The sequence below is a fragment of the Rosa chinensis genome, chromosome 1, assembly GCF_002994745.2.
Source record: "Rosa chinensis cultivar Old Blush chromosome 1, RchiOBHm-V2, whole genome shotgun sequence".
NCBI lineage: Eukaryota > Viridiplantae > Streptophyta > Magnoliopsida > Rosales > Rosaceae > Rosa > Rosa chinensis.
In genome coordinates this window covers 58632273-58654556 of record NC_037088.1, presented here as the reverse complement: position 1 = coordinate 58654556, position 22284 = coordinate 58632273, and the positions used below count along the sequence as shown (strand labels likewise).

At 37.9% G+C, this 22284-nt stretch overlaps 3 protein-coding genes, 1 non-coding gene and 1 pseudogene across 6 annotated transcripts; 3 read left to right on the top strand and 2 right to left on the bottom strand.

Moving 5' to 3' along the window:
- Positions 1–169: 169 nt before the first annotated feature.
- Positions 170–4936, bottom strand: LOC112182842 (folylpolyglutamate synthase). Of its 3 annotated transcripts, XM_024321394.2 has the most exons (16): positions 4753–4936; positions 4533–4663; positions 4379–4444; positions 4118–4227; positions 3864–3924; positions 3622–3705; positions 3459–3515; positions 3315–3375; positions 3125–3171; positions 2936–3013; positions 2553–2717; positions 2198–2473; positions 1774–1852; positions 1326–1475; positions 935–1095; positions 170–631 (listed from the first exon to the last, which is right to left on the bottom strand). In XM_024321394.2, the coding sequence occupies exons 1-16, from the start codon at positions 4832–4834 to the stop codon at positions 572–574; spliced, it is 1668 nt and encodes a 555-aa protein (XP_024177162.1). In that variant the 5' UTR covers positions 4835–4936; the 3' UTR covers positions 170–571. The 3 variants fall into 3 exon arrangements, with proteins under 3 accessions (XP_024177162.1, XP_024177163.1, XP_040365658.1); XM_024321395.2 differs by lacking the exon at positions 4118–4227; XM_040509724.1 differs by lacking the exons at positions 4379–4444; positions 4533–4663; positions 4753–4936 and having other exon boundaries at positions 3864–3965; positions 4118–4212.
- Positions 4937–6806: 1870 nt separating this feature from the next.
- LOC112170837 (probable glycosyltransferase At5g03795) lies at positions 6807–7853 on the bottom strand. The gene has a single exon (XM_024308128.1). The coding sequence runs from the start codon at positions 7851–7853 to the stop codon at positions 6807–6809; it is 1047 nt and encodes a 348-aa protein (XP_024163896.1).
- A 193-nt stretch (positions 7854–8046) lies between these two features.
- TRNAV-CAC lies at positions 8047–8120 on the top strand. The gene has a single exon. It is a non-coding gene; the product is annotated as a tRNA-Val (tRNA).
- A 3439-nt stretch (positions 8121–11559) lies between these two features.
- On the top strand, positions 11560–15360 carry LOC112182843 (protein YIPF1 homolog). Its single transcript, XM_024321396.2, has 6 exons — positions 11560–11825; positions 12446–12491; positions 12631–12717; positions 13431–13596; positions 14253–14526; positions 14861–15360. Exons 1-6 carry the CDS (start codon positions 11772–11774, stop codon positions 15050–15052), a joined length of 819 nt encoding a protein of 272 aa, XP_024177164.1. The 5' UTR covers positions 11560–11771; the 3' UTR covers positions 15053–15360.
- Positions 15361–15513: 153 nt separating this feature from the next.
- Positions 15514–21076, top strand: LOC112186855 (annotated as a pseudogene).
- Positions 21077–22284: the final 1208 nt, after the last annotated feature.

The following is a 22284-nucleotide window of genomic DNA, read 5'->3' as shown; positions in this document are numbered from 1 at the left end:
AACTCGCGTTCTTTCTCTTTTAGTTGGTTCAACTCACATTTAGGTGATAAAAGTATCATTTATAGTATCTTCAAGGAAACCCTTGCTGGTGTTAAGGAGGTCATTATCAGATGTTTGGTCAAGATGAGTAAAAGCATCATAGTTAACTAGTTAATAGATGACGAGTGTGTATATAACATACATGGCTAATATGTACTGTTAAGAACAACAATTAAATTGCAACAACAATCGTCTGTTCCATTTAATTTCACAAAGAATCAGAAAATCAGTAACCTGAATGAGGTCATGTGGTTATAGCCATAAAAGGGTGTATAAATAGTACAATCAAACAAAATTCTCCATTGTAAGCCACCGTTAAGATCAAATTGTACGCGCTCGGAAATGCCAACTCGATATCTGCAGCAGTTTCTGAAAATGGACCACTTCACACTGGAGTCCAGAATTGACCTGAGAGAGACTCAGTAGGAAGTTCAAATAGTTCAACGCCTTTGCCATGCCTCTTGAATGCCAGAACATGTTGCAACGAGATGGAGATGCACAAAATAGATTCACTTTTACTTCGTACTTTGCCTCATTTCTTGACTAATCTCAATACATCACCAACAAGATGTAGCGAACCAGTTACAAGGACCTGATGAATAAACCAGAAATTTGAAACTAAGAAAGAAGCAGGAGAAAGATATATTCATTTCAACGTCACCAAGAATCTTATATAACCATATTAAGATTCTACATGTTATCCTACCCAGGTATAATAAGATTCTATATGTTATCCTACCAAGGTGAAATGGTTAGAGATGCCAGTACCCTACAGTTCTAGTTCACTTTATTAAAACAGTTTCTGCAAGGTGTTAATTCCTTCAAGGATTGTTCTGCAACTTCATCTAAGTTGGAACTGTGAAAAGTGAAAATAAAAATATGAAGTACCAGTTACCTGAAAACGAGCAGATTGATTATGTCGGACACTGTCCCTGAGCCACTTTATAGCTGATGGGAGTGAGGAAAAAACTGCACTATTTTCACAATTTTTGACAGCCATTTCCACATCATCTCTTAATTCTTCAGGAAGAGTATCTGGGATCCTATCATCACCTCCTATTAAAATCAAAAGAAAAGAAACAGACTCCCAATGAGAAATACAAAGTGTGGTTTGAAGACCAACAAAATAAAATGTGATCGCCTCACACGACTGTGGAAATTGATGAACTCCCAAGTAAGGAAATTCAGTGATGATAAACTTGTTTCAATACTAAAAGTTAGTGAAACCAAAATTTTGAAATGATATGTTAAGTAATTTTATAATATAAATTATATTGTTTACATACCTTTATTTCCCATTAGATTTTCCCATACTCTCTGAAGAGAGAATTGCCACGACAAATCAACTTGAGGATCAGTGGGAGGTAAGGAATGTGAACCAACCTTGTGATACACTGAAGTGTTTGGTACAAACAGCGCCTTCTTGAAGTAGACACCTAAATATATTAACAATTTGTCATAAGTTCCTTCAAAAATCAAAAGTGATTTTGTGTTTAGAGAATTTTATATGATAAATCCAATCAACATTTAAGTTTCCGATCCCAGTCAAGAGTTTGAAAATATCAGCTTACTCGAAGGTCACTCAACAATGAACTCATTCGCAAATCCAAATTCTATGCTATACCATTTTGTAATTAATACTGATTCTTAATCTATAAATTCAATATGAATTTACTACATGGTTATATTGGTCTATGAAAATTTTAGGACATTGAATCATACAATGCTACTTACCATGACTAGCACATGTTTTCATCAGGTTCGGAAGAAGCAATTGAGGATCCCTCACTGACATACAATTAAACAGCAGTATCTGCAAGTATTTCAACAAGGTTTGTTCAGCAATGGCCATAGGAAAATGAAGCATCTCAGAAGGCTTACTGACACAGTTGACTACTTCATCAATAAAATAAAAAGCATTGACTTGACCCCCATGGAAATGCTTGTTTAAGTAAAATTGAAAATTTGGGTACATAATTTCGAGTAAGAGTTTGCAGCCCAAGTTCCTCTTTTAGCACAATCATAAAATAACCGTGCACCCAGGAAAATACTTTATGACAACTTTTAAGGTACAAATTTACACAAGAAAGTGGATACAACTGCTTAGCAAAGACAGATATAACCGCGCATATAAAGTGAGGATCAAAAGTATACTGACCTGTGAGTTCTTCTTGGCTTCCACATCTGTATGCCTTTGTACGAAGTCATGTGATCTAGAGGAATCCAGCGTCTTTTCCTGAGAATTCTCTTTAGTGGAAAGAGAAAACCATCTTGCACATATTTCCATGCTTTCGGGGCTATGGGCACCATCTAAATAGAATGTCAGATCTCCTGCGCTTTCATTGTTAATATAGTGATCTGGAACAATTTGAGCTCGGCCTTGTAAACTGACAGTAGCCGTTAGTCCTTTTATAAACTGCTCCGGCAGAGAGGTCTAGTCCATACAGATGTATATTTATCAATCGACATAAAAATTATAATCAAGTTAAAAGAATGACTTTTTTAGAACTTACAGTATTTTCTGGGTGTGTGATGTCAAGATGACCGGTCCTTTGAAGCCATGTAGAGCACAGTGCAACAGCAAGGCCAGCATTAACATATTGGTGCTCACCTTCAAGCCCAAGTTTTAAGCCATTCAGCAAATTAGTATCCACTGGTGGTACTGTTTGAAGAGGTACCTGGAACCAGCAAGGTTTTCTCAGCTCATTGAACCATTAAAGAATATATACTGTTGTCTCCTAGCAGGAAAGGAACTAACAGCTCCTACAGTTAAATTAAAACAGCTAATTTTGACTTTGCCTAGTCTATGAAATAGAAGAACACATCACTCTTCTATCAGTTGACTTATGCCTTGGACCAAAAAAAAAAGTATGAAGGGAAAGCTCTTGCAACCTACATCCAATTGAGAAGCTTTCTCTTCAAGTACCCGCATTGCTTCATCAGGTTGAGGCACAGTGAAGGCAGGAACCCCATGCTGAATTGAAAGAGAAAGAAAGATGGACACAGTAATAGAAGTGACTGTAAGTTCTGTTAGACATATTTCCCACCATCATATGCTTTAAGGAAATGTAGTTTTAATGCAAACCTTGAAGATTCCAGCCTTCTCCCCAGCAATTGCTCCCAGAGTATATCCTATTTTCAGAATCCAGAAAAAATTACATTTCTGGATGAAATTACGATATACAGTTATATGTGTTCTTATACGGTTGAACTTTAAATTTAACGAATCAAATGATCACATGTGATTAGGTGGGCTTGAGAAGAGAAAAACTAACCAAGAATCTCCATGTGATCATATCCAAGGGATGATATGCCACAAACAACGGGTGCCTGAACCTGAAATGTTTATGACATCTATGCTTAGTTATTCCGAAAGTAACTAACTTATGAAGTTAGCACTGAGAAAAAATTTCACATACCACATTTGTTGCGTCAAACTTTCCGCCTAACCCGACCTCTAAAATAGCAACATCTACCTGAATGGAAGATTAGATTAAAAGTAATATTTCATTATTGATATTAATAACATTTCTGGAGAGGAAGGATGTTATAGGGAAGCAAATAAAAAGATACACATCAGACCTTCTCTCCTGCAAATATCTTGAAGGCAAGTAAGGCAAGGAACCGAAAGTAGGTGGGCATTGGTATATCATCATTAGCTTTCTCCTACAATTGAAATACACCCATGCATTTCAGATAATCATCATGATTAAAAAAATGTTTAGGATTAAAAGATAAGACAACATGTTACATGATCAATTTACATTAGCACAAAACAAGTGTTGATTCAAAATATATGAATACAGGCAGGGAACTTAGATTACCTTTAGTCTATTAAAAGACCACCAGAAATACTCCAAGAATTTCTCTTCACTGATGTCCACTCTGTAGCAACCAACCACACCAAAGCAAAACAATCAAGGGACCTAAAGTAAGTGGAGAAGAACGAAAAACGAAATTTCACTATATTTGTACTTCAAAGACAAAAAAACACTATCCTCTAGATACTTGATAAGTTGCCAAAACTTGCAATAAATCAAACATGAAAGTAACAGACGTGATAGCAAACTCAACTCACCCATCCAATCGAAATCTTTCGCGAACATCGATCAGATGAGGAGATGTGAAAAGTCCAGTGCGGAAGCCACAATGACGTAGTATTGATTCAGAGAAGGTGCATGTGGATCCCTTCCCAAACCGAAGCGAAAACAAACAAAAATCAGTGCCATAGCATACTTAAACAAGTAACCAAGCCTAGTGTAATTACAGTACCAAATTACAAAGATAAAGATTAGTAACTTTCAATAGAAACCAAGACAAACAGAGAAGACGAGAGTACCTTTCCTTTGGTACCAGCCACATGAATGATCTTCATCTGCGCAATCGGCTCCTCTAATTCCAGAATCTGCAGTATTCAACACTCCATTAATCCACACACGACAACAACAACAACAGAAGCTCAAATACACTGGAAATCCGATCAGGAAATTTACTTTGAGATAGTCAAAGAGGAGGTCGAAGCGGTCGCCTTTGTTGCTCTTATCGGCGCGACTGCGTTTTGTGATCAAGGAGGAAAGAGCCTCCAGTGCCGCCTCGTATGGAGTTTGCGAAGACGCGTCGCCATCTTCAAAAAAGGTTAGAGGAGATGAGGAGAAGTATCAGTACCCATAGTAAAAAGAAGAAGAAGATGGAGAAGGTTGGAGAGTGAGGTACCTTGAACCATGGCGAGTTGGTTGGTGTTGGGATCTGAATCCGAATGTGAGGTGATTGGGTTTGTATTGCTATTTTGTGGCATTGGAAAGGATTAGAGAGGATTGAGTATGAAGGGTTGGAAGCCTAAGAAACAAACAAGGCCGATATGAGCAACAACCGCGCACCCTCCTTCAGTTCGTTTGGATTCTTTCGACTATCTTATTTTGCAAAAATTACTGCTACGTATTCCATTTCTTTTTTTTACCTCTGTTAATAAAGCCAACCCCAAAGTACTGTTCTTTTTTGTGTCCAATTTTTGGACTTCTGATTTTGCCCCTAGCCAATTTGAATAAATAACCCAACAAATCATCTTCTTTTTTTTTGTAAATAGCCATCTAGCCTCTCTTTATTACATTACTTTTTGTGTATTTTTTAAAATTTTCATTAAACGATTTAATTATTAAAGCACTTCTAAAATTTCAAGCTGTGAAAGCATAAAACATAACTTCAACCTTAAAAGGTGAGGAAACTAGACAAAAGATTGATGGAATAAAGTTGGAAAATCTGCAAAATGCAAAGGAAAATTGGACCCAAGATTAGGATATAGATTGGAGAAAATACAAACAATTTGAAGCATAAAAGATGTGGTTCAACTTCAACCATAAACTTTAATTTCAGTATTTATCAAAGATGCCCGCAATTATGGTATAAATACTGATAGAGTAAAGTTAGAAAATTCCTTAGCTTTAAAATGCAAATGGTAACTGGACAACTTCTATCAAATTAAATCATTTGGAAAGGAGGTACTTTATTTGATAGATGCCTAGATACAAAATTGCTAGCTGTTATATTCTATTTAAAAAGACCAAAGTATTGTTTAAATTGGTCACATAAGTGGCATAGAATGAGTGAGATATCTTGAATATGAATAATGAAGGATATTAGTAGTTGATACTATTATCAAGAGAATATGTGTTGTTAGCCAAAATAAAAAAAATAAAAAAAATTGACAGAAATGATCCTAAAATATTTAAAAACTTTGGGAATTAATAAAATCATAAAGACAATTATAAATATAATTTTATTAAGATAAATACACAAAAAAAGATCTGACAATCTATTTTTCTCTCTCACTATCTTTTTTCTACAATAATTGTTTTCTTTCATTATATTTTCTTGGAAGGCTAGTTTTTATGAAATTTTTAGACCAAATTTCACTCATTCAAGGGAAAATAAGGCATGAATTGTGAATTGATCAAACGTTTTGAATTATTCACCCTTTGAGTTGCCACATAACATCTCTACAGCATAGTACCACCTACTTGATGTGCTACCACTTCCAATTTTTTCTTTCACAAAAGAGCATTTTCATATTGGTTGCGATAGGTTTTTGGCTTCCTCGGTGTGGATAGGTGGTTTGTTGCCTGGGTGGGCGCTTTTTTATTGATTAAGGGCTTATTGAGTATTACTTTAGGGGCTCGGAAGTGCTTCTAAATTAATAACAAAAATGACAAAAATAAAATATAGAATATGTCTCGACTCTTGAAATGTTTTGGAATTTCTGTTTAAAGGTGATTTTGAAATACCCAAACGCATTTTTGTCAAACAGTCCCAAACATATTGTTTTTTTTACATCAACAACTAAGAATTACAATAATAACATTTCGATACTCAAGATCTTTCAATAAGAGACTAATATTATTCAATTAAATGATACTTAACAATGTTGTTTATTATTGTAAATAAGATTTTTTATTATTTCGTAAGCACCACAATCGATTTTGTAGTTGTTTTTTATCCTCAAAAGCGAGCTTTAACTTGTGCTTATCATTACCAGATTACTAGCCAATAGAGTTTTGATGCAAGTTATTATAACATCTTGGCTATTATCAATGAGTAATTTCTTTTCTCCACAAAACAAAAAATCCCAAAATTATAAATATAAACACAAAAACTTCAATATCCCTCCCTACATTCCAAGGGTCTCTGCCCATCCCATCGGCACCACCGGGCCTATAGTAAGCCCATCACTGTCTTCTTACAACGAACGAGGCCCATTTACATTACAAACGAGCCTACACCGTCTCCCGCCGGACGTATCGAATCGTGTGGCGTCGCAACCACAGCTGATAAACCAAAGTATGAAACGCATCCAAAGCCCGCGGCGGCACGTTCCACACCAAATGCTGACCCGCCGCCGTCCCCAACCGCCTCATCTGGTCGTGCCTCTCCCAGCACGCGCGTACCAACACGCGCTCCAACTCCTTGGCCCCACCTCTCCTCCCCACGAACAGCGCCATCTCCTGCCACCTCAGCACGTCCATGAACGGCAGGTCCTGGATCGGACGGTCCGTAATCACCACGGGGACGCACCCGAACCGCAGAGCCTCTCCGATCCCGGACAAGTCGCCGTCGCCGTACTCGAAGATACAGAACTTGCTGCTGGAGAGCCTCTGTGCATAGATCTGCGGCGTCGACGGCTCCGATTCGATCAGGAACTCCGGGTTGGCGCGTAACTCGTTGACTATGGCGGAATCATTCACCCAATTCGACCTGACGTAGCCCAGAAACGTCGTCGTGTTGCTGGTCGGCGCGTGGGGGGACGCGAGAGGGGGGAGAGTGATGTCCTTGTGGGGGATGAGCTGCCCCGGCGGGGTCGGGAAGCAGGAGATCTGAATCGAGTTCTTCTTCAGCTCGACGAGGTTGCGGTCGGACTCGTACCCGACGCCGGAGCAGGAGAGGTAGAAGTGGTCAGCTCCGAGGGTGCGGTTCCAGTAAGGGAGGTCGGTGCGGATGGTGCGGATGAGACGCGCGATGGAGCGCGTGGGGAGATCTGGCGGGAAGGGGAGGAAGAAGAGGTGGGCTTCGTCGGTGTTGTTGGTGGCGAGGTCGCTGTCGAGGAGGGCGGTGTAGAAGAGAGACTGGACGGGGGAGTCGTAAGTGAAGTGAGGATTTGGCTTGTAGATGAAGATTTTGAAGTTCTTGACCATGGAGTCGTAGTTGGCGGAGATGGTGGCGGGGGAGAGGTAGGGGGAGGTGAGGTGGGGGATGGGTTTGGAGTGGGTGGTGAGGAGGAGGGAGAAGAGGAAGAGGAAAATGGAGGTGGCGGTGGTGGTGGACATTTTTGGATTAAGTGGAGTGAGCTTGCAGTTGAGCCCTCTCCTACCTAGCAAAACAGAAAACCCAACTGCCAAAATGTGCGACGAAATTGTGAAGGATGTAGGCGATGATTAATACGATGCGATGTAATCATTTGTCGGTCAACCATAGTGGGTTGTTGGATATTGTATTTAATTTGTGGTTTGGTTAACAAGCGTCTGGGTGGTGTAGTTGGTTATCACGTTAGTCTCACACACTAAAGGTCCCCAGTTCGAACCTGGGCTCAGACATTTCTAATTTCTTTTTTTATGTCTGTTGTGGGCTAAATCTACAACGGTCTAGTGAAACTTAGACACCCACCAATCAGAACTATGGGCTTTGTACAGCTTATGGTTTTGGGCTTCATATAGTTCTTATTGTGTTTTTGCAGTCTTGTATTCTGACACGTAAAATTTGATTTTTTTTTTTTGCCATATTAGTTCAACTCCAATAACACTTCTGGCACGTTTACTTATTTGAAATGAAAAATAATCATGAATCGGAGACAAGTGGAATGAGAGAATAAAGGAATCGGTATTGATTCCGGAGGAATGATTCCTAAACTCATCTTCCCCCTTCGTAATCGAATTCCTGAGTATTCAGGAATCGATTCCTAATAAATAAGTGGGACCTACACCAATTCCGATTCCTTCATGTGTTAGTAAACACATGAATTCTTTTACCTGGAATCATTCCGATTCCTTTATGTGTTAGTAAACACAAGGGTGTTTTTACTCCGTAATCATTCCATTACATTTCATTTCATTCCAAGTAAGTAAACATGCCCTTCATGTAAAGAAAATATACAAATAAACCTAAAAAATTGTCTCTTTTTGTTTTTTTTTGATGAAAATAGGTCAGCCTATTAAATATACTCAGCAAGTAGTATAAAAACGAAACATCCCTATAAGGTCGACAGAAAGAATCGTTCTTTAGAGAAACTCTAAAAACCTATTCTATACAAGAATAAGACCCAGAAAACCCCTAGTACACCCACCTTTTAAGGAGATTAAGCACCATTATTCCAAACAAATATCATAAATCTCCGAAGCAAATAGTAAAATGAACCCTAAGAGGAATTGATCCTTGCGACCTAAAAATAAAATTAAATAACATGAGAAATAAGAGGAGGAGACTCCCCTTCCATAACTCCTTCCTTCACCACACCATCCACCTCAAAAATCCATGTGTCAATGGCATTCACTAAAGCTCCAGTATCACCAATTTTGTCCCCCTGAGATATATACTACAAAAACAGATAATAGAGTAAACCAATTGACTACTTCTAATACTAAATTTATTTGGTCGATCATTTGGTTTAACATTCTTTCTCACAAGTCAAATTTTGCCTCTCAAACTTTGGAAAAAAAATCTTTATATAATGACCAATAACTACAATATGACACTATTATTTACTAATAGTAGACTCTAAAACATGGAGCTCGTGCGGTTAACAACCATTAGCCCATCATAAAGAAAGAACGCTTAAATATTAAGAAATTTATGAAACATGCCACTGACTAATATAAACTATTTCTCCCAAAATCAAAGCGACCCCAAAATCTAAACCGTCTGAAAATCAAAACATTTAGGGCTCCGGCGAAGCAAGGGGGTGACCCGGCGGCAAAGCAAGGACGCAACCGAGCTGCGAAGCAAGCGCTCGACCTAGAGGCTAAGCAAGTGTGTGACCCGGCGGCTATGGCGAGCGCGACCTCGACTGAGAACCAAGCGCGCAACCCGGACGACAAACCAAGCGCGAGACCCCGGCAGAGAAGCAAGGCCACGATCCAGATGGTGAAGTAAGGGCGCGATCCCGGCGAATAACCAAGCAAGCCACCCCGGCGGCGAAGCAAGGGCTTGACACCGGCAGGTCAGTAACTATAGTCTTGAAAGTCATTAGTTATAGTCTGATTATGCATTCAACACTGTCGAAATTCGATTATGCTTAGTAGCTTTAGCTAAGAAATTTTGGTTGAGAAATTCTGAGGCTTTTGCAATTTGGTGGAGCTGTACTGATCTTAATTTGTTTGTTATTTCTGCAAGACTCAGCAACATTTCGTTTGCAGGTCAGTAGCTATAGTCTGATTATCAGTTTTGAATTGCAGGTCAGTAGCTTTAGTTTTGTGTTTATGGTACTTTCTTATTGGATCTTAATTTGTTTGTTATTTCTACAGGACTCAACAACATTTCGTTTGCAGGTCAGTAGCTATAGTCTGATTATCAGTTTTGTATCGAGGGTCAGTAGCTTTAGTTTTGTGTTTATGGTACTTTCTTATTGGATTGGTGGTGTTGTGTAATGTTAGTTTGACAAAAAAAAATCGTTGCTTTTTTTGGTTTTGTGTTCTTGCAAGTTCATGGATTAGTTGCAAAATTTGCTGCTAGTATCATCTACTTCTTTTTGTTTTTTCTTTTCCAATTTTTGACCCAGAAAGAAATGGAAGAAACTATGAGGATTAGGCTTCATGTTTAGTGATAGTTCTTATGCGTTTGAATGCTATGATTATTGAAGAGAAAAGGATTAGAGTCGTTTCAACATATTTGAAGAGAAAAGATTAGAGTTGTAATTGCCAAAGCATTTTTTGGCACACTTTATCATCCCTTATGCTCTGTGTTGTCGGTTGACTTGCAGGATAGAGCTAATGAAAGCAATGCTGAAGTGAGCAAACGCGAGAAGGCCAGGCTAGTATACTACTGCGGATCAGTACACTACTGAGGGTCAGTATACTGCTGGGGGTGACATACTACTGGGGATCATTACACTACTGCTTGTATATGGAAGCAGCAAAGCCAGAGATAAATGATAGTGTTCAATTTTCATATTGTATTATGTACAAATAGTTTTCGGAATTATTAAATAAATGAGTTGTTTCTAAGAAAAACAAAGATGGAATGTAGAGATATTCTTTCTTCATAATGCTACTGACATTCAGCATTATTAATTCACATTATCCAAACCATAAAGGCAGTTTCGTAATTTACTTGTCAGTAGAAATAATTCAAAAAGGGAAGGAATCTGACCGCAATGGATAATACCTTGCACATGGGCCTTGCACACTAGCACATGGGAATTAAAAAAAAAAAACTTACTAATGGTAATTTATGGGCTAAAAGTGTAGGTAGTGGTAATTTGCCATACTAAAAATTATATAAGTCTACTAACTTTTTTTTTGGTAAAATATAAGTCTACTAACTTAATAACATGTTTACTTACCTGGAATAAGAATGTAAATGAATGAAGCAATTTCAGTGTATGAGATTTCCTGCATTTACTAGATATGAGAATCATTTACTAGATATGAGAATGATTTCAATGTATGAGATTTCTGCGTTTATTAACATATATATGTATTAGAATGAGTGTAGGTCTCATCTCATCATCAGAAATCGATTCATGAATAACCTTTAGTTTGATAACCCTTAGCATCAATTGTTGTAGTTTTGAATTGTTTGATGGAATAACAAAAAAAGGAAGAAGACAAATTTGAATGTTTGAGTCCTGCACAACACAAATCTTGTTAATTTGTGCCAAAAAAAAAGAAGAAGAAAAAATCTTGTTAATGCTGCGCCAATTCAGATTCACCTGATTTTGCAAGTTAACCTCAAATTAACGGGTCCACTCACGTGAGACGTCACGTGCAACAGATGGAAAGCGGAATGTTCGAACGCGCGCGCACAAGAGACGCGTGGAGGGATAGACCGAGGAACTTGATACCACCGGGTCAGTCTGCCTCGTCCTCTCTGTGTGTTCCTTCCAAACTACGAAAAGCAAACGTCTTTAGGGCTCCAATCCCACACACTCTCTACCCCCCTCAAATTAACACGACGACTCCCTCACCTTCAATCTCAGCTTTCTCTCTCCTCCTCCTCCTCCTCCTCCGCCACCGCGTTCGATTCAACCCCAAATGGACGAGTCCTACTCCGGCCTCCCCACCAGCCATTTACTCGGCTCAGTTCCCGTAAGTAGTTCTCCTTCATTCAATTCTTACAATTCAATCTCATCATTCGTCAAATCTTTCTAAGCCTACTGATCTTGTTGGATCGTTTCTTTTCTCGCCAAAATGAGGGAAATAAAAGCTATTTAAACATATTTTAGTGGCTTAAGACATTTTTGCTTCGATCTTTCCTTTAAATTTCTTCCCATTTTTGGAGTAGCTTAAGACTTTTCTGGTCAGACCTCAAATTTACAGGCTTCGCTCACAGAGATTATAGACACTAATTGAGTAATTTAGACTAACATATATGCAATCATATAGATTTTATGGTAGATTTCATTGGGCTTGGGTCTGGGCTAACTTTAGCACCGCCGTAAACTCTTAGTTTGAGTATTTTCTAACTTAGCTGAAGGTGATTCCTAGAGAAAACCACTTATGTTGAGAACTTTCGTAATAACTGTTTGTTATTTTCGATTGCATTACCATTTCTCTTTCTGCATAGAGAAAGATTAGCTTCTTTTACAAACGTGCATTCATTATGTTTGTGCTAAGATAGTTTAAGTATGGTAGTTATCTGTTTGTTTTTCGTCGGATTGTCCGATAAATTATATATCTTTGCTTTACTTCTTGTTTTGGTTGGCCAGGCTGTTGTAGGTGAAGATAAAGACAAGAGTACTACAAGCTATGAAGGTATGAAGCTTGCTCGCTAACTTTTGTTAACTATTTTGTATTTTTAATTTTGCTCCGTACGTTGATCTTCACGGTTAAAGTTTCACGTGAATCATAATTTGTTTCTTTAGTCTGAAGATTTTTCTGTGAACTTATGCAGCACCTGAAGCTAATTTGCAAATCTTCCCCCCAAATAGTGGAGGAGACAGAGGGCGCGGCGGTTATCAAACTGTTGGAGGTCCAAGTGGTATGGTTTTCGATTTATGATTTCTATATATTATGTGGATGAATTGAAAGAATGCTTGGGCTTCACATATGTCAGGATATGGATTGGAAGCTTGAGTTCTACATGTAGGGCTTAATGCGAGTTGAGAAAACTCGGTAGAACAAAATATACTTGACTTGACTTCCTGGGGAGTGATATATCTCTTTATTACATGAAGTAATGATATATCGGTAGAACATAAGCTTAAGCTCCACATGTAGGGCTTAAAACATACTGGTTGGTTGGTGCAAGAAGTAATAATATATCTGTTTATTGCTCGAGGGTTCTTTACTTTCTTATTTTGCAATAAAAGAGATACTAGCATTGTGATGATAGGAAACTTTATCAATCACAAATGTGCAGTTTTACGTTATCAAATTGAAATTTTAGAGTTTGTAATCTGTTATGTGTTGGTGCATATGTTTGAAGGGCATTGTGATCTTTCATTAGAGTGTAATGCACTTTTCTTTTGGATAGAATGGCTGTAGCCTATAGGAATGGGTTATACTGATGTACTAATGGCGGTTTTGATCTTATTTGTTTGCTTGGGTCATCAAATCAAATTTTAAAAATATTCTGGTGGATTTTGTTCTTCGTTGTATGTTTATCAACTATTGATTTGGTTGGCAACACATTCATTTGCAATGGCTGCTACTTTATTATTTAATGATCTCTCTTTCTGTCCATCCATACAGAAACATTTGAAGAACAACCAGCAAACAACTGGAGGGGAGTATTTAATGTTGCATCATACACACAATATTTCAATGTGGATACGGACATTGTCTTGAACAGATTACTAAGTTCTTTGTTTCCCCACACTGGAGATTTTTTCAGCAAAATTGATGCCAATCCTGATCTGTGAGTTCTGTTGTTTGTTTCCCTTTTTGTTATATGATCTGAAATTAAATCAATCTGTCAAAGACGATGACTTTTGGTGTAAAGTTGTAAACTATTAGGAGGGATGGATATGTATGTCCTATCAAAAACAGAAAAGAAATCGAGTTTAACCAGAATGAAAAGTTGGAGTGAAATCTATGAAGAATTATCTTTCAACTAATATAAGACATAATAAAAGGAGAAACTGCTGATTGGATTTAAACTTATAAGGTTAATATGTTTGTCTCATATTGGCTTTAGGAAGGCTGTGCTAAAAAAAGCATGCTCTGCTTCATTTTAGGGATTTTGGATAGAGTTTGTACATTGTTGTGCTTTTATTCGTTTTTACAATCTGGTAAGGGTACTTCCTATTGTTCTTATTTGTCTAAGAAAGTACTATTAAACTTTTGAACCGTGGAATCCTTGCAACTACATAATCTGCCTTTCTTTAGCGCCATGACTTATTTCTCAATTCATACAGGAAAGTTAGTTGAATTTGAGTTTTAAGCTTCCATTCTCAATCACAAACGTCATGTTAATTTCAGTGAGACAGTATGTTCTTTTAATGGCACAACAATGAGTGAACATGAGCATTCTAACATTTGGCTTTCTTGGTGTTGTTTCTTGTAATGCATTAGATATGGGCTAATATGGATCTGCACTACATTAGTGTTCGTGCTGACTTCTCTTGGAAACTGTGCCACCTACCTAATGGACAAGCACACTGATACCACTACTTCTTGGGTCTTTAATGTCAGTTATATGAGTTTGGCAGCCTGTTCAGTCTATGGTTATGCAATTTTGGTCCCCTTGGCGTTTTATTTTTTGCTGCAGTATATGGGTGCAAAAACTAGCCTTGTTCGATTCTGGTGTATGTGGGGATACTCTCTCTTCATTTTTGTTGTAGCATCTGTAAGTACCTGCATCCCTGCTCTGCTGTCAGGCGTTTGTTCTTTTCCCCTTTTTTTCTCTCCATTTTGGAAGGCCAGAAGCTGAAATAAGTAAAATCATCATATATATGCGTTTCATAGACCATCTTTTGAATATTCAAATCTTCATTTGCTTAATTGAACTAGTCCAAGTTTTGGCTCTGATAAAGTGAAACAGTGTCATTTGAGCTAAATATTATGGCATCCTGGTTCTTAGTCAAAGAATGAAATAGGACCCTCTACCCAAAGTTAGTAATTAATAACTGTTAATCTACTATTCCTAATCATTTGATATGTATTTTTGTGGAATATTTCAGTTTTTGTTACTTATCCCAGTTGAGGCTCTTCGATGGATCATTATAGTTCTTGTTGGTGTTGCATCTGGTTCCTTTGTTGCTTTGAATCTCAAGTCTTATATGGAGGGGAGTGATTTTACAATAGTGGTGATCGCTGCATTTCTCTTGCAATTGGCTCTGGCAATCTTCTTTAAGGTTTACTTCTTCCCATGAGTGTTACTAGGCAGTGGGCACAGTCAGTCTCTGAAATCCTGAATTTGAAGCAGCTCTGATTTCTGGATATAATATAGAAGCGAGTGGAGTGGCACTTAGGACAACGGTTTTGCAAGTGTGTTGGAATTACTCACTTGTTTGGATTGGATTTCAGTGAAGAGTAGAAGGCATGGCATTTTGTAATCCATGCTTTTAACAATCTTGGAATTTTCTCCCCTAAACCTGATTTTGTAAACAAAGAGTGTATTCAGAGATGTAGTAGTTGTTGTAGTACTTGTTACATCTAGTTGATTTCTTATTTTTACCTAGCATATTTATGTTTTATTTATAGAAAAGAAAACTGAAATGAAATACCCTCCTCTTGACTCTCTTTTTACAACTCAATTCAGAAAAATAAAAAGAAATCTCTATGCGCATCACAACTACCCACGTAGCAACGACTTTTGCACTTACCAAAACCCTATTCTGTTACACCACCAAAACAAACACTGCGCTCTCCTCCCAGTCGCCGCCGCCGACCTCCGTTGTATCAACCAGACATGGAACAAGACATTGTTCGAGCTTTCCTCGAAGACAGAAACGTAATTAAGCGCCTAGTTATCAAGGTGGCCGGTCGACCTTCACGTTCATTCTCTAACTCTTTCCTTTTCTCATTTACAGAATGACCACTTTCATTCATGGTTAATGAACTTAAGATGAGGGTTTCATATCTTTGTTTGGTTGTACATTGCAGACCATTAATCTTAAACCCTATATTTCTAGGGGTTTATTTTCTGTTACATGAAATATTAGAACTTATCTTAGTGTTGTGCTTGGATTGAGTTGTAGGTAGGAACTGCGGTTGTGACTGAAAAGGATGGAAGAATTGCGCTTGAAAGATTACAAGTGCTTTGTGAGAAGGTATAGATTATAGAACTGTCCACAATTATTTATGAGGCCACTATAGGCTGCTTGTCTTACTTTTTTATGGATGAGTCACATAATTGAGCTACACTGAGCCTGAAATTGTTAAGTATCTCACTTATTGAATGCAGCTTAAGGAGTTGAGATCTCAAGAATATGAGGTGATGTTGGTGACATCAGGAGGTGTGGCCCTTGGTCGTCAAGTGCTGAGAGACAGGATATCAGTTCACAACAGTAGGTATCTATTGTGTTTCTCGAGTTTTGGATATTGCTACCATTTCTGGAGAAGAGAGTTTGAAATGTTCTCTATTTTAGAGAACATTCAAAAATTGACAATTTTCAAACAGTTGCAGCTCTGCTGATCTCCAAAAGCCAGCTGAACTGGATGGGAAGGCATGTGCAGCTGTTGGACAGCCTGATCTGGTGGCTCTCTTTAAGACCGTGTTTAGTGAGGAAGTGAGGTGAGTGCATGCAATGATCTTCTCTTAAGTAGTTCTTAGGACAAAACTAATTTGTTGTATTCTAAAAGGCTCAGGTTTTTGCTTCTTTGTTATATTTCCTTGCAGGATGTGACAGAAGCTCAGTGTCTTGTCACAGAAAGTGACTTTAGGGGTAAAGATTTTCAAAGGCAGCTGAAAGAAACGGTCGATCACTTGCTGTCTTTAAAGACTATACCTATATTCAATGAAAATGATGCAGTTAGTACCAGGACAGATTTATATGAGGTATATACCACTCTACTATACACGAATCAGAAATTGATTATGAAGCTCTGGCTAGTCTGGTGATTCCGACATAACAAATGAATATTAGGACTACTTGGGAACACAATATGTTCGCTACACTTTGCCAACCCTTGATTCCATTCTAAAACCTCGGAAATGTATATGTTTCTGCTTAATAGGTAGTGTGCACTAATTCCACAGTCATGACCACCTTTGCAGGATTCTTCTGGTATATTTTGGGACAATGACAGTTTGGCAGCTATCCTAGCTAAGCAGCTAAAGTCTGATCTTCTTATCCTTATGAGTGATGTGAAGGGTCTCTACAGTGGGCCTCCAAGTGACACAAATTCAGAACTCATTCATTCATACATACATAAAGGAGTGGCATCAAGGCGAAGTCACTTTTGGAGTAAAATCAAGAGTGGGACGAGGGGGAATGGCTGCGAAAGTAAAGGCTGCTGTTGATGCAGCTTCTGCTGGCATCCCTGTTGCCATCACCAGGTGTTCTTCAAGACTTGGTTGGTGTCATCATTTTATGAAATTTTGTTAGAAAACTAGCCCAACATAATGGAGTAAGAGAAGGTTTTTTAAAATCATTAAAAAGTACTCATTTTCTGGTTAGTAAAGTTTTTGAGGGGGTGAAAAACATGTGGAGTGCAATCTGAATCTCCAGGCACCAATACACTCTGCCTAATTGTGTACTAATAATCTCTTTGCTGTTCCATATCAAGTGGATTTGATGGCCAGAACATTACCAAAGTCCTTCAAGGAGAACGCGTTGGGACTCTACTTGCTCTAGATGCAAATACAGGGGGCCCCTTTAGTTGAAAATGCAAGAGAGATGGCAGTTGCAGCTAAGGAAAGTTCTAGACGGCTTCAGGTGGCTTTGTCTGCTTCATGTACAACGTTGAATATGTTGACTTAAGTAGTGTTTTTCTTCAGCTTTAAGCATTATTTTTCCCCTGGGAAATGGTAACTTGATAACTTCTTTTCTACAGGTTATGACTTCGGAAGAAAGGAAAAGAATTCTACTGGATATAGCTGATGCGCTTGAAGGAAATTCGCATATAATCCATGTAGAAAATGAAGCTGATGTATGTGCATCAGAACATGCTGGACATGAAAAATCCTTGATATCTCGGCTAGCTCTAAGCCCTGGGAAGGCAAGTGAAATAAGTTTGGCTATGTTAGCCAGAGCTGTTTGTGTATGATGTCCTCGCTCGAACATGTGTCTTTGTTTTAAAAAACATAGTTGCCCTTCCAAATTTTGTTTATGAATTTTGGTTATTATACTTGGCAGATCACACGTCTTGCAAACGACATTCGTGTACTTGCAAACATGGAAGATCCAATTGGCCGCCTTTCAAGAAAAACGCAGGTGAGGTGGGGTATATAAGGTTACAGGTTCTGGCTTTTGATATTCTGAAACAACAATACCCTAAGAGTATGGACGTGTGATAGACAGTCTCGAATCTTTACCGAGTATCTGTTACCAAGTTGCCATCCGGATGTTCATATTAGACTCAAATGATACCATAATTTGTTATTCTGCTGATTCTTAAAATTCCATGATCCTATTGACAGCTTGCAGATGGCCTCATCTTAGAGAAAACATCATGTCCACTGGGCGTTCTCTTGTTATATTTGAGTCTCATCCTGATGCACTAACACAGGTAATATACTGGATTATGAACCTGGATAATCTTGCATCAGACACCTTTCTATGATTACATTGCCAAATACTTGCATTTGTTCATAATATGTCCAGGGTGTTTTTTTTTTATATGAACAGATAGCTACCTTGGCAATCTGAAATCGGAATGGGCTTCTCTATGGGAAGGAGGCTAAGAGATCAAATGCAATTTTACACAAGCTCTGAATGTTTAGTTTAATTTATAGAGAGAATTTTAAGTTATTATATATTTCATAGCCAATGAACTCATTCTTTGTAATTTTCATATAAATTTTAGATTATTACAGAAACCATCCCAGACAGTGTTGGTCAGAAGCTAATTGGACTTGTGACTTCTAGAGATGAGATTCCAGATCTACTAAAGGTGAGTAGAGATGAGAATGATGACCAAATCCTAGGTGAACTTTGAGATAATAACTGTTACTAAACTCAAAGATATTTGGCAGCTTGACAACAACCTGACCAATCTTGTGATCCCAAGGGGCAGCAACAAGCTGGTGTCTCAAATAAAGAGTTTGACCAAGATTCCAGTCCTGGGGCATGCTGGTTAGATAAATCAATTTTTTTCTTCAATTTTTTATAATCTGTAGTTCTGTACTATATGTCCTTCATATGTCCTGACAAAAATAATTTGGTAAAAAGTAATGCCTTGCTGTGCAGATGGATATGCCATGTGTTTATTGACAAGTCCGCTAATATGGATATGGCAAAGCAAATTGTTTTAGATGCAAAAATAAATTATCCAGCAGCCTGCAATGCAATGGTCATCTCTATGATGTTATCCTAAAACATTTCCATGGGATATGTCTTGAACTTACATCTGCAATTGTGTTTTAATCATTTATAAACGTTCTTATTGTTTATGTTTCTATTAGCAGGAAACACTTCTGGTCCATAAGGATTTAATGCATACAGCAGAGTTCAATGATCTCATTGTTCAGCTTCGCCATAAAGGTGAAACGTATCATGCCAGCAACTTTTTGTTGCTAATGAACTGAGGATTAGATCTAAAGAAATTGAACTCGTATCATTTGCAGGTGTGACTTTGTTTGGTGGACCGAGGGCAAGCTCCTTGCTCAATATTCCTCGGGATTCATTACATATTGAGTACAGTTCCATGGCCTGCACTGTTGAGGTTGTCGATGAAGTTCATGCAGCCATTGAGCATATAAATAAAAACTGAAGGTTTGTTACCCCTCCTCCCCCCCCCCAATGCACTTAGGTGATTTTGACGTATATGTAGCAAAGCCATTTCATTAATTTGTTGTTTCCTTTATTTGGCAGTGCACATACTGATTGCATCATTGCAGAAGACCAAGAAGTTGTGGAAACTTTTTAGGTCAAGTTGACAGGTAACAATGCTTCACCTGTCTAAAATGTGCAATAGGCCTATCATACGCTTTATTCTGTACGTCATTGAAAATGTTCTATAATATGTAGAAGTCGATTACATAGAGTTTCCCCCAGAGTAGAAAAGTACGCTACGCATTTTTGTATGATTTTCTTTCTCTTAATTAACCAAGCTGTTGCACTCATTATCAACCAAGATATGCTTCCCATTGCACAAAAGTATCCCCTAGTTTCATGCCTAATTGATTTGCTATACACATTGGCAGTGCTGCTATTTCTCACAATGCAAGCACAAGATTTAGCGATGGTGCTCGATTTGGACCTGGGGCAGAGGGAAAACATCATTTTAGCAGTAATTGATCGATTTACTAATATGCCTAGGCTCTAGCTTAGCATTCATTTCTCTTATATTTCCCAACAGGTCGGCATAATTACCAGTCGAATTTGTTGAGATTATAGATCTCACATGGAAAAATTGGATCTTACCTATGAGTTTATAAAGGTTTGTGCCACTCCATCCATTATCAATTAGTTTTGGATGTGAATCCCAGATTACTTTATCATGATATCAGAGTGGGTTATCCCATGTGTGAATGCTTAACAGCCACACGGGCTCCACGTCACCCAATATAAGTTGTCCATTAGTTCTATGGATCATATTCTGAGTTGATTTCGTGTCTCGTAATCTTGGGAAGGATTGTTAACAACAAAATGGTATGAAGTGACTAGTGATAATGAAATGGTATGAAGTGACTAGTGATAATGATTTCATTTCCAATGAAACCAGTCAGTTAGTTCTATGGATCATATTCTGAGTCGGTTTCGTGTCTCGTAATCTTGGCCTCGCAGGATTATCAGAGGGAGAGGACAGGTTGTTGATGGTGATGTTACTTACAGCCACAAGGACCTCCTAGTTGAGACAGATGGAGGGAGACAAGAAAAGAGAAAGGGAGAGAGTATTGAGTCAATATCTTGCCTATTCAATGACATTTAGCGTTGGCTTCTTGTTATATCCATGTATATATCGGAGAGCTTAGAACCACAGGATGGCATTGAGCCATTGACGAGTGAGAGTGTATTATTGAAAGCCCCTTCGTTTTCTCATAATCATGAAATCTACGGCTACTGTTTTCTTATTCAGAACTTTCATCATTTTTTCGAGACTGTTTTGGTTCGATCTTGAATAGTCTTCCACATGATGTCTCTGAGTGAGTTGCGTTGAGATCTCAGACTCCATTTTTGATTCTTTTAGAGTGTGTGTAGCGTGTTTGATGGAGACCACCTAACCTCATTTTCAGATAAACGTGATAATTAGAAAAAATATACACCGTTATTTGTATTCAATCAGTCACATTTCTATTGTACACTACTAATTTTATGAGAAATAAGTCATTATAGATATAAGTTCAAACTTCATACTTCAAACTATGCTTCAGAGTATGTGATGTTTTGAGCTGAACCTCAAATCTATTTTATGGCACGTTTACTTACTTGGAATTGAAAATAATCATGAATCGGAGACAAGTGGAATGGGAGAAGCAAGGAATCGGTATTGATTTCGGAGGAATGATTCCTAAACCCATCTCCCCCCTTCTTAATTGAATTCCTGAGTATTCAGGAATCGATTCCTGATAAGGAGGTGGGACCTACATCTATTATGATTCCTTCATGTGTTAGTAAACGCATGAATTCTTTTATCCGGAATAATTCCGATTCCTTTATGTGTTAGTAAACGCAGGAATGTTTTTACTCCGTAATCATTCCCTTTCATTCCAAGTAAGTAAACGTGCCTTTAAAATAACTTTGACAATTCGGAAAACTCAAAGACATCATACTTCGAAATATCATATTAAATTTTTACTTGTAGAAACCAAACTCATATGAAGTGCACATCTTAGACACTCTTCTTGACAATATAAAACTATGTTCAAAACATCACGGGGTTCGAAACATGAGTTTGTCTTTACAAACTTCAAGAAAGAGATCGAAGCTCATGTGAAGGGACCAGACTGAGTACTCCACATGGTTCGTTCGAACGAATTACGTTGAGATCTAAAACACGATCATAGTTGGGAGATAGTTTAGGTCAAGACAAGAAATCATCATGGTCCAAAATGACACGTAGTGTTTACCTTTAGACCTAACGCCAATAATCAGATTAGATAATTGTAGTGTTCTGAAAACGAAAGCAGATTGTAATCAAATTATTGATGCAGCAGCGTCGGTTTGCTTCAATTTTGACACCTATTTCAAAAGGTGACATTGACATCTCCTGAACAGCTTAATATAATTATTCGAGTTCAATCAGTAAACTATTTATATCGACACGTAGAGGAAATTGTGTCTGGTGATATCAGTTTAACACTTTTAAATCGTATACTTTCGTCTCTTCTTGGTGGTGGTTAGTGAAATGCTTTCTTCACTTTTAATTAGTTACAAAATTCAAACGATGTGAATGTGATTATGTAGAGATGAGCGTGGGGTATTTCTGAGATGCCGTTTAGATTGACAATTCTGTGTGTAGAGTCATGATGTAATTATAAAGTGTCCAACTTTCACGA

What these genes read in the sequence shown, in the direction of transcription:
- LOC112182842 (XM_024321394.2), bottom strand. Translation starts at nt 4,834, where the DNA reads ATGCCACAAAATAGCAATACAAACCCAATCACCTCACATTCGGATTCA. An exon ending in AGATATTTGCAGGAGAGAAG is followed by an intron (nt 3,516 to 3,621) that starts GTCTGATGTGTA and finishes TCTTCCATTCAG; the next exon opens with GTAGATGTTGCTATTTTAGA. An exon ending in AGTTTGACGCAACAAATGTG is followed by an intron (nt 3,376 to 3,458) that starts GTATGTGAAATT and finishes TAAACATTTCAG; the next exon opens with GTTCAGGCACCCGTTGTTTG.
- LOC112170837 (XM_024308128.1), bottom strand. Translation starts at nt 7,853, where the DNA reads ATGTCCACCACCACCGCCACCTCCATTTTCCTCTTCCTCTTCTCCCTC.
- LOC112182843 (XM_024321396.2), top strand. Translation starts at nt 11,772, where the DNA reads ATGGACGAGTCCTACTCCGGCCTCCCCACCAGCCATTTACTCGGCTCA. An exon ending in ATTTACTCGGCTCAGTTCCC is followed by an intron (nt 11,826 to 12,445) that starts GTAAGTAGTTCT and finishes TTGGTTGGCCAG; the next exon opens with GCTGTTGTAGGTGAAGATAA. An exon ending in ATTGATGCCAATCCTGATCT is followed by an intron (nt 13,597 to 14,252) that starts GTGAGTTCTGTT and finishes GTAATGCATTAG; the next exon opens with ATATGGGCTAATATGGATCT.